The following is a 12,272-nucleotide window of genomic DNA, read 5'->3' on the forward strand; positions in this document are numbered from 1 at the left end:
ACGGGGGCTCGAGGTTTCGTCACTCCGGCAACCCCGCAATTAGCAACCGAATACAAGATGCACTCCCCTAGGCCCATAAATGGTGAAGTATCGTGTAGTCGACGTTCACACGACACCACTAGAAGAATGACACCACAACTTAAATATCATAACATTGAATATTACTCAACCATAGTTCACTACTAACATTTAGACTTCACCCATGTCCTCAAGAACTAAACGAACTACTCACGAGACATCATATGGAATATGATCAGAGGTGATATGATGATGAATAACAATCTGAACATAAACCTTGGTTCAATGGTTTCACTCAATAGCATCAATAACAAGTAGAAATCAACACCGGGAGAGTTTCCCCTATCAAACAATCAAGATCCAACCCAAATCGTTACAGCGGTGACGAGGTGCAGCGGTGGTGATGGCGGTGTAGATGGTGGAGATGATGATGATGATGATGATGATGGAGATGATGTCCAGCTCGATGACGATGGCGATGGCGTCGATTTCCCCCTCCGGGAGGGAATTTCCCCGGCGGATTCCTGCCCGCCGGAGAGCTCTTTTCTCTCTGGTGTTCTCCGCCCCGCAGAGGCGGCTGTGACTCTTCGCGAGGTACCCTCTGTGGCTTAGGTTTTCGGGACGAAGGATTTCGCGAAGAAAAGGAGGCGAAAGGGGCTGTGGGGCCCCCACACCACAAGGTGGCGCGGCCAGGCCATGGGCCGCGCCGGCCTGTGGTCTGGGCCCACCTTGGGTCCTCTCGGCTCCCCCTTCTGGCTTCCTTCGTCATCTGGAAAAATAGGATTTTTGGTATAATTTCCTTCCACAGTTGATCTTCCGAAATATTGCGTTCTGACGGTGCTTTTTCCAGCAGAATCCTGGCTCCGGTGCTCGATCCTCCAATAATCATGAAACATGCAAAATAGATGAAATAACATAAGTATTGTGTCCCAATATGAAATATATCAATGAATAACAGCAAATTATGATATAAAATAGTGATGCAAAATGGACGTATCAAGGAGCTGGTGTGCGTCGAAGGGGTTCCTGAAGTGGACGAAGAGGCCTATCTCATGGTTGTTGTTGCCGTCGAAGTGGGACTCGATCGTGTACATGGGCGGCGAGCCTAGAGGGAGGTTGAGGTGGCGGTAGCCCTGCGAGAGAGAGAACTCGGCTAGCGCCCTGTCGCTCCTCCACCTCGATATCGCCCGGATGCGCAGCTCGTTCTCCACGATGACACCCTCCGGCCACTCCCTCTCGCGCACGGTGGCCGGGCGACGGTAAGTTGGGCCAAAGAACTCCATGGTGGCGGCTAGGGTTTGGTGTTTCTGTGGCTAGTCCACTGATGCGGTGGTAGATGGATGAAGCAGAAGAGTGTGTGAGATGTGTGAAAGAAGAGGAAGAAGAGGTGCCCTTATATATAGACGGGGGAGTTTGTAAAATTCACTTAAATAATACACACAAATTTCACTTTAAAACTGATGCCAGCCAACTCGATGGCACGCTCTGAGACGATGGCAACCTCTGAGACGATGTCACGGTGCTGAAACGGTGGTTGGCATGCATGAGAGCGTGGCGCGGGTAATTTAATAGCGTCCTGCATGGCGCATGCATGTAAAGGTGGTGACCTGATCGAGGGCTGCAGCAGGCGGAGGCAGGCCTAGACGGGCCAGTTGGCAAAGCTTTGACGCGCGAGCGGTGATGCGCGTAGATGTACACGTCCGTTGGGAACCCCAAGAGGAAGGTATGATGCGCACAGTGGCAAGTTTTCCCTCAGAAAGAAACCAAGGTTTAATCGAACCAGGAGGAGCCAAGAAGCACGTTGAAGGTTGATGGTCGCGAAATGTGATGCGGCGCAACACCAGGGATTCCGCGCCAACGTGGAACCTGCACAACACAACCAAAGTACTTTGCCCCAACGAAACGAAGTGAGGTTGTCAATCTCACCGGCTTGCTGTAACAAAGGATTAACCGTATTGTGTGGAAGATGATTGTTTGCAAGAAAACAAGAAAGAACAATTGCAGTAGATTGTATGCTATGTAAAGAATAGGACCGGGGTCCACAGCTCACTAGAGGTGTCTCTCCCATAAGATAAAAGCATGTTGGGTGAACAAATTACGGTCGGGCAATTGACAAATAGAGAAGGGCATAACAATGCATATACATGATATGATAAATATAGTGAGATTTAATTGGGCATTACGACAAAGTACATAGACCGCCATCCAACCGCATCTATGCCTAAAAAGTCCACCTTCAGGTTATCATCCGAACCCCATTCAGTATTAAGTTGCAAAGCAACAGACAATTGCATTAAGTATGGTGCGTAATGTAATCGACAACTACATCCTTAGACATAGCATCAATGTTTTATCCCTAGTGGCAACATCACATCACAACCTTAGAACCCACTCGTCACGATCCCAGGTGTCAATGAAGGCATGAACCCACTATCGAGCATAAATACCCCCTCTTGGAGTTAAGAGCAAAAACTTGGCCGAGCCTCTACTAATAACGGAGAGCATGCAAGATCATAAACAACACATAAACAATAGATTGATAATCACGATAACATAGTATTCTCTATCCATCGGATCCCGACAAACACAACATATAGTATTACAGATAGATGATCTTGATCATGTTAGGCAGCTCACAATATCCAACAATGAAGCACAACAAGGAGAAGACGACCATCTAGCTACTGCTATGGACCCATAGTCCAGGGGTGAACTACTCACTCATCACTCCGGAGGCGATCATGGCGATGAAGAGTCCTCCGGAGATGAATCCCCTCTCCGGCAGGGTGCCGGAGGCGATCTCCCGAATCCCCCGAGATGGGATTCGCGGCGGCGGCGTCTCCGGAAGGTTTTCCGTATCGTGGCTCTCGGCATCGGGGGTTTCGCGACGGAGGCTATTTGTAGGCGGAAGGGTAGGTCGGGGTGGCTCACGAGGGGCCCGGATGACGAGGCCGCGCGGCCAGGGGCCAGGCCGCGCCGCCCTGTGGTCTGGCCCCCTCGTGGCCCCACTTCGTTATCTCTTCGGTCTTCTGGAAGCTTCGTGCAAAAATAGGACCCTGGGCGAAGATTTCGTCCAATTCCGAGAATATTTCCTTACTAGGATTTCTGAACCAAAAACAGCGTAGAAACAAAGAATCGGCTCTTCAGCATCTTGTTAATAGGTTAGTTCCAGAAAATGCATAAATATGACATAAAGTGTGCATAAAACATGTAGGTATCATCAATAAAGTAGCATGGAACATAAGAAATTATCGATACGTTGGAGACGTATCAAGCGGCCCAACGGTTATATCTCCGTCTCTGCCTTTCTCAAATTAAACAACCTATTACGCCCTAAAAACCGTGTGACATTACAAATAGTCTGAATTACAAGCAATAGTCTGAATTAAAAATAGTCTGAAAGTAAGAAGAAGATAAACTTTTTCCAAGGTACAGCCGCCGCCTCCTCTCCAAAACCCTAGCCGCCTCCACCTCAGCCTCCTCCATAGATTGGTTCCCCCTCTTCCGGCCGGCTTCGTCGGTGTCGGGAGGAGTGGAGAACCCGATCTATGCGTGGAGTTTTTAAAAAAAGCAGTGTTTTCAGTTGATTATGTTAGGTTTTTGGTAGTCATATTTTTGTTGGTTTCACCCAAGGGTTGTGGGCCCACTTTGTGGCCTGGGTAGAGCCGTTTTGCACGTAAACCATGTGTGCGGGCTCCCGTGAGGTAGCTAGGCAAGGAGCACATGATTTCTTCCATGGATGGTGATGTAAGTGGTGTTTGCATGCCATGATGAAGCATATCCCAAAAGATGGGACCACCATGCACACGCGCCGTTGGACGATCCACTGTTTTGACACCTCGTTCTGACGAGAACCCTATATTTCAGGGGTCTACACCACATGAACATGGGCATTGACACATGCACAACCCTAAACCCATGGCTTGGAGTGGGTGGGATGACATGGTGCACCAGTGCCCACAACATGGGGTCACCCAAGGGTTGTGGGCCCACTTTATGGCCTGGGTAGAGCCGTTTTGCACGTAAACCATGTGTGCGGGCCCCCGAGGTAGCTAGGCAAGGAGCACATGATTTCTTCCATGGATGGTGATGTAAGTGGTGTTTGGATGCCATGATGAAGCATATCCCAAAAGATGGGACCACCATGCACACGCGCCGTCGGACGATCCACTGTTTTGACACCTCGTTCTGACGAGAACCGTATATTTCAGGGGTCTACACCACATGAACATGGGCATTGACACATGCACAACCCTAAACCCATGGCTTGGAGTGGGTGGGATGACATGGTGCACCAGTGCCCACAACATGGGGTCACCCAAGGGTTGTGGGCCCACTTTGTGGCCTGGGTAGAGCCGTTTTGCACGTAAACCATGTGCGCGGGCTCCCGTGAGGTAGCTAGGCAAGGAGCACATGATTTCTTCCATGGATGGTGATGTAAGTGGTGTTTGGATGCCATGATGAAGCATATCCCAAAAGATGGGACCACCATGCACACGTGCCGTCGGACAATCCACTGTTTTGACACCTCGTTCTGACGAGAACCCTATATTTTAGGGGTCTACACCACATGAACATGGGCATTGACATATGCACAACCCTAAACCCATGGCTTGGAGGGGGTGGGATGACATGGTGCACCAGTGCCCACAACATGGGGTCACCCAAGGGTTGTGGGCCCACTTTGTGGCCTGGGTAGAGCCGTTTTGCACGTAAACCATGTGTGCGGGCCCCCGTGAGGTAGCTAGGCAAGGAGCACATGCTTTCTTCCATGGATGGTGATGTAAGTGGTGTTTGGATGCCATGATGAAGCAGATCCCAAAAGATGGGACAACCATGCACACGCGTCGTCGGACGATCCACTGTTTTGACACCTCGTTCTGACGAGAACCCTATATTTCAGGGGTCTACACCACATGAACATGGGCATTGACACATGCACAACCCTAAACCTATGGCTTGGAGTGGGTGGGATGACATGGTGCACCAGTGCCCACAACATGGGGTCACCCAAGGGTTGTGGGCCCACTTTGTGGCCTGGGTAGAGCAGTTTTGCACGTAAACCATGTGTGCGGGCTCCCGTGAGGTAGCTAGGCAAGGAGCACATGATTTCTTCCATGGATGGTGATGTAAGTTGTGTTTGCATGCCATGATGAAGCAGATCCCAAAAGATGGGACCACCATGCACACGCGCCGTCGGACGATCCACTGTTTTGACAGTGAGAAACATGTATTTGAGGGGTGTACACCACATGAACAAGTGCATTCACACATGCAAATTGCAAAACTCATGGCTTGAAGTGTGTTAAATGACATGGTGCACCACTGCCGACAATATGGGGTCATCCCAGGGTTGGTCAAAAAAGTGCCAGAAACAGGCTCCAAAGGTAGGGTAAACGGCCTCATTTCTAAGCATGTTTTTTTTCGACCTTGTCTAAATAACCCAAATAAATTTCCTAGACATCTACTTGATATGTATAGACTCTTTTTGAAGATTTTTTTTTTAGATTTTCTCTGAAATTTTTAGGAATATTGGAGTATACAGCAATTTGCTGGACTCCTTTTTTTCCTGGACACGGGTGGGGGTTCCGAGCGGGCACGCTAGATGGACTGTTGGGTCGTGTTGCGGTCTGGCCTTGTGCCCGTTGTGCAATGCGCCAGCTAGCCACTGCAGCCACACAGGGGCAGCGAATGAAACAGCCTGTCGGGGGATAGTGGGCCGGACCCAACAACGGCCGGGGGTGTGCGGCTCCGCGCTCGGCACCGACCAGGTCGGTGTAAAGCAGCCACCAAATGAGATAGTTGTTCCTGCTTTATATGTAGCCTAATGGGCCTAATTGGATGGAGTTGGCCCATTAGTCAAGTTTAGATTGGGCTGCTGTCTGCTGTGAGTGTTGTAGCTGTGAAATGAGCTATTTGTTGTTGTTGACTGAGAGATTTGTTGCTGTCAAGTACCACATAAGATAACAACTCCACCCTACTGCCAACACGCCGTCTTTATTTTAGATTACCAGAGGTTTTCCCCCATTTCCACTGGAAAATACCTTATCAATTATGTACAAATCGTCTGCAACACAACTGAGCAAAACTGACAATACATTTCCTATAATCAAACGCTTACTTTGGCAAAATCTTTGTCACTTGGTGAATTGAAGCATGGGAGTTGTGCTAGTGTGTCCTACCTATCTGTTTGGTTTGTGTAATGGATTTAGATGGTGGTTGTTTTCAGTGTGTGATCACTGCTCTAAACCTGTTCCAGACTTTGCTGGTATTTCGGAGTTGGTTGGGATGGCTGCCAATCTCCCCAGTAAACCCTGTTTTCCTTTTATTTTGTTGGTGTCTAGTTTTAATCATGTAATAGACTTGGCTTCTTTTTCAATGAAATTGGGGCTTGGGGGCAACCCCTGTTGATCTAAAAAAAAATCTTTGTCAGTATATCATGCTAACAGGCTAGATCAACAGCAGCAAATAGAACATGCTTACCTAGCATCCAAGCACACAACAGGGCCAAGCATGCACAACACATCAGCATATGTAGTAAGCACATCATACACATGCTTAAACACTAAGCATACTTAATTAGAAACATAGTTCACACATACTTAAATAGAAACAAAGTTGAACACAGCATTAACCAAGTTTTAACACCACAAGCACGACAGAGTTTAACATGAACACACAACTAAAGAAAGAGGCATCAGGTAGGCAGGCAGGTCGGCATGCAGGTAGGCAGGCAGGTCGGCACCATCCTCCACATGCTCCTACTGCCGGGGGGCGTACTTCTTGAGGAACAGGCCGTAGGCGGCATGCTTGGCTCTGAGGTGTGCGGGTGTCTGCCCGCTGCCAACACCAGTGTAGGTGGCATGCTGGTACATGCCGAGGAAGTCCGTCGGCATTTCCTTGCGGCTGCACCAGGGGCACTTGAACCTCCCTGGGCCAAGAAGGTAGCGAATCTCCCCAGACCTAAGCCTGCGGAGAACATGCCTGCTCTTCTGGTCCCTATCCTCCCGGTCAGAACCGACTTCATCGCGTAGGTTAGGCGTGTTTGTCTAGCGCCATGGCACCGTCGACAACGATCTTGTCAAGGCCGGCTATACAAATCTCTGACTTGATGAAGATGAACCAACGGTTGATGGAGGTGATATGGCTTGTAGAGAGTGCATTTAGCGCTCGCCGTGGGTATGCTAGACAAGATATGTGCTCTTGTTTCTCTATAGGGTGAGTCAGTGATGTCCTCGGTAATTAGCTGATAGGTTTTTGTTTATGTTTTTGGGACATAAGACTCGTCATGTTTGTTGGCGTTTAGTGGTTGCTTTGTGTTTTGTGATATATGCTCTTGACAAATCTTTGTTCAACAAAATCTAAATAAAAGTCATACGCGTTGATTGATGTAGAGGATGTGGCTTTCCCTTTTCGGAAAAACGGCATATATAAGTGAATGTCCACACTTCCGGTCAAAAAATAAGTGAATGTCCACACGTCTAAAGACGGTAATAATAAGACTATATAAGACCACCGCAAAACATATGAATAAAGGATGATTGAGTTGGAATTTAATGAAGAACCATAAAATGATTCTCTTTATTCTAAATCATAGCATATAGTACCACACATGCTGAGCAGAGCGCACATATGCATATATGCATGTCACACACATCCATGGATGCATCATGCATGCTTATTCACGAGCAATAGGTTCGTCCATTTCGAAGCAGAATGGAGTGTTGTATTCTGTCACCAAGTTGCACTGCGTCGGCGTGGGGAGCATTCTTGCGAAGTCCCTCTGCGGTTCTGTGGGGCATCCGGGCCGGGCCAGGAGGCTGCTGTGGTGTGGATGAGATAATGTTCCTCCCATGAAGTAGCGCAGCGCCTCGCACCGGCAGTGCTGCCGAATCTGTGAGAACTCCTGGCAACACTGCTGCTGCAACGTCTCGACGGGGACGGACGGCGCCCCGAGGATACCGGCGCCGCAGGTTTGGTGCGCCACATACTCGCGGCAGCCCTGGAGCGGAAAGGCCGGCAGACCAAACCCGGCGTAGCAGTAATCGCCGGTGGCGGCGGCAGCGGCAAAGACGGAGACCAGGAGGGCGGCCAAGAGGAGAGGGCTGCAGTTTGACTTGGGCGCCATTTTGTTGAAGCTAGGTCTGATTCCTTGGTGGGTTGAAGCTAGACACACCACAATTGCTTGCTTATATACCCAGAAGCCAGAGGGTGGAGCGAGAACTAGCTGGGAGCCATTACCAACTAATTTATTATGCTACACGACGATTGTGATGAACTGGAGTCTAATTAGTACTTAATTTGTTGGAACAGAATTTGTAGCAAGCACAAGATTGCCTTTGCGTGAAATCAGCGAGGGGTCTCTAAGCCTCTCGAGCCTAGCTTTTTGTCGTCACGGTTGATGTCTCATTATTTTTCTTATACGTTTATATGTAGTGGCTTTGGTGTGGAGTATGTCAAGTTGTCATCGGCACTTAAAGTGAGCTTCAGTTAAGCTAGAAATCTATTTATGCTTGCGTGCGTTGCTAATCCGGCCAGCAGCGGATTTTGTTTTCGCGTACCGTACTGCCGTGTCCGTGTGAGCAACTTTGCCGACTCAAAAAGGTTTAAACTGCTTGCTAAGCTCGATGGCGAGGCCGTCGCACATAGCGAGCGGGTCGAGCTCGCTATTGCCCTTTGCGATGGCAATGACCTCCTCCTCGCTAATGTGCGGCCGATGGGTCTTCGGATCCCACGGCAGGCCTCGTCATCGTGGTCGTTGTCTTCGCCTTGGACATGGCCATTGGACTCGGCCTCAGCGGCGTCATCGTCCTCCGCGGCCTCGCCCACGTCACCATCTTCGTACTCGCCCTCGCCCTCATGGTTGTCGTCGTCCTTGTACACGGCGAGCTCGCGGTTCAAGTAGTCGACGTCGCCGAGGTATCCTGCTCGGCGGCGCGGGTCGAACTCCCACGCCCCAACGAGATCCAGTTCTAGAAGTTGAGCGCGTACGTCAGATCTTCTCATAGGTCGGTCGGCAAGATGGCTCGACGGTGGCGCACCTCGTCGCGGCGCTCTCGCCCCTAGCGTGGCACGGGAGGGACCGGCACACGCCTAGAGTTGAGGTACCAACCTCCTCTCGGCAGGCTCGCAACCGGTCATGGCACCGGCCGGTTCTCCTCCCAGATGTAGCGCGTAAATTCGATGCGGATGTACCTCCCTACCCCCGACTTCTTGCGGAACGTGAGCCGCTTGCCTCGTGGTCGTTCTTCGTCTTGTGGTACGGCCAACCCTTCCCATGGCATCGGTCGGGTGGATATGTCGGGCTCTGGCAATGATGTGGTCGAGTAAATGGGCGCCGCCATCGGACCTTAAAAAGGTTCAGATGCCACCTCGCTTTCAATGCCACTGAAGCCGATGCGACACCGCCCACATGTGCACGTGCGCGGAAGGTGAAACGCGCCATTAACGTGACACAGAAAAGCTGCAACGCGCCGCCCGTAAGTTATGCCACGCTGAAGACAAAGCTGCAACATGTTTACTCAAAATAAGTTCGGAAACATGTCACGAAATTGTACGGAATAAAAAACTATAAAAAAGTTGTTGAAAAAAAATGTAAAATAGAGAAAATAAAGTGAAACCAAAGAAAAATAAAATAAAATTTGACGGGAAAATAAGATAGCATGAATAAAAAATTATAGAAAACTGAAAAAGCTTGGTAATAAAAGACACCTATCATTAAGGCCCTATAAACTTAAGGTCGTGCATAAGGTCCACTATTATATTACTTCCAAATAGAAGAGATGTAGGATTTTTTAACTAATATTATTTCTGATATTCATTCTATCACACTGCTAGATTAATGATTACATCTTAAGAACACGAATACACAATACCATCACAAGAAGCAATATTCTCAAGCCATGTCCACCCCATGGTGGGGTATTTCATGCTCATGCCACTTTCTGTCGATGCCACTCATGAAACATATAACTCAATCACCATGCTAAAGAACACAAATTGAGATGTTAGTTCGATTTTAAATTGACAAATTTCAACAATTTTTTCTAACAATTAAGTTCCTTATTAGGTAAGAAAATTTCGTACACTGTACATCGTGGTCTTTTTCTACAATGTCATAACTTCATAAAATAAAGTACAAATGCATGTGTATTTGTAACCTCGGTATTTAATGTGAAATAGATGTGGTCCAATATTTAAAGGATTATTATTCATCATATAAGTTGTTTGAATTATTTTTTTGAATGGATCGCCCATTTTGCATGTTGTTTCATTTTCAAAATCGTATTCGCCCGCGTGAGGTTTTGGATGAACAACAAAACAACATAATACTCTTGCTTTACACAGAGCCGGTATACTAGAAATTGCTACTATTAAGTTGTGCTAAAAATATAATCTTTTCATAACTAACTTTTGTTCTGAGTCATATGCAGTTGTAGGTGATTGATATTTAGAAGGACAATTTTTATACCTGTAAGACGATTGATCAGGTGATATTTATAAATCAAGGGTAACACCGTTCAATTCAATCCATAGGATGCGTGCAGGTATAAATAACGATGAAAATATCTTGATTGGTCGGGTAGCACCGTTGAGCAACAAAAATTTAAATCGAGCGAGCCATACTCACTGCCATATAAATTAAAAATATCGGGAAGGTAGACACTAGTGATCCAATCCGAGTATCTAATGGTTGTTTGTTTATTTTTGAACGGGATACATCCCAAGACCTAAGTAGTTATTTAATGTAACACGTTAATTGGTAGACCGGCTTTTGTGAAACTGGGTGTATGTGAATCCACTTTTTCAAAAAGTGGGTTTGTGATATCAAAACATGTTTCAAAAATTGAAACACAAAATGATTGCAAAGATGATCTCAAACATGTGCCCTGGACATGAGTTTCGTTCTGAAAAAATATTTTATTTTGCCTCGGCAAAAAAGTGAAATTTTACAGGACTATATAGCAGTATATATGTGACGTATTTTGTATTTTTTAGATTCTAAAATAAAAAAGTGGTTTCTCCACAAAAACTTTCTACGCACACATGAAACATGCATACGTACCCCGATATTTTTATTTCAGAATTTTTTAACATTTTAAAAATGCATTTCCAACCTGGGTTCACGTGCACCCAGGTTCAAACCGGGGCTTTTCCGTTAATTGGTTTGTTATGTTGGATAAGACGAGGTTTCGACAACTCGCATTTATAAGAAAGAGAAACGAATTATTGTTTCTAAATCTTTAAATTACAAGGCAGCCTACTAGGAAAAGTAAAACAGTCCTACAATACCAAAATACTTCCTAGTCTAATGCATGGCCAGCTTAGTTGCAACTATCTTGCTAAGCATCATCTAGCCCGATTCCAACAATGGTATAACCCCCCTTTAATAGGCGTTGGGGTCTCCCTGAAAATGGAATAAACTTCTTCTTGTCTAGCTCCTGTTCCTACAGTGCGTCGAGCGTTGCTGAAGGACGTGTGGAGGTTTATCTCAGATGCTCTCCCTAGATTTGGTCGGTGTTTCTTTCGATCTGGGCTTTTCTTCATCCGTGACAGTTGCAGCTCACGTTCGCTATATAGTTCTTTGAAGCCTTTGCATGTCTACTTCCCGCATGCTTACTACAATAAGCTCTACAACAACAAGTTTTATCCAACTCCACTGAGGGAGAGGCGAAGACGGCGGAACGCCTTCGGGTCGATCGAGTGATTGTAGTCGTCGCCAGGTGGTCCAAAGATTTAGATGTGATTTTAATTACTTTGTGTTTTTCGTGTACTTCTTAATTGAGATTACGAATAGATGGGAGAACATTTCGAGAGAAAAGATCATCAGTTCATCATGTTCCTATAATGCTCAAAAGCAGCGGTCGACAATTCGACATCTAGGCACGTAGTAGTAGTATGTACAACTGATTCACAACTAGCATTCTGCTCTGCTGATGAGGACATCTCTAGCTCACTACTACCTCCGTCATTACCAATTGAAGATGAACCTGCTGTGAAGCTCAAGTCCAATGTAGTCAGGATTGTACCAATGACACGAGCTCGTGCGAAGCTACTTAAGCAACAGGTGAACTTATTCCTAAACGATACCTTGATTGATGAGAACTTTATACTACCTAAGTCCTATTACTTATGTATCATCAGGTATGAAGAGGAGACAAGCATCGCACGAGGAGGAGAGGAGCAGCTGGACATGAAGACGGATGTCAAGATGGACGTGAAGCTGGACATGGAGCTGGACATGAAGATATCTC

At 47.0% G+C, this 12,272-nt stretch overlaps 1 protein-coding gene across 1 annotated transcript; it reads right to left on the reverse strand.

The window, feature by feature from the left end:
* Positions 1 to 7,696: 7,696 nt before the first annotated feature.
* Positions 7,697 to 8,146, reverse strand: LOC124694539 (alpha-amylase/trypsin inhibitor CMa-like). Its single transcript, XM_047227515.1, has one exon. It carries the CDS (start codon positions 8,144 to 8,146, stop codon positions 7,697 to 7,699), a length of 450 nt encoding a protein of 149 aa, XP_047083471.1.
* Between the last annotated feature and the right edge of the window lie 4,126 nt (positions 8,147 to 12,272).

This window comes from Lolium rigidum, chromosome 3 (genome assembly GCF_022539505.1).
Source record: "Lolium rigidum isolate FL_2022 chromosome 3, APGP_CSIRO_Lrig_0.1, whole genome shotgun sequence".
In the NCBI taxonomy this organism is placed as follows: Eukaryota; Viridiplantae; Streptophyta; class Magnoliopsida; order Poales; family Poaceae; genus Lolium; species Lolium rigidum.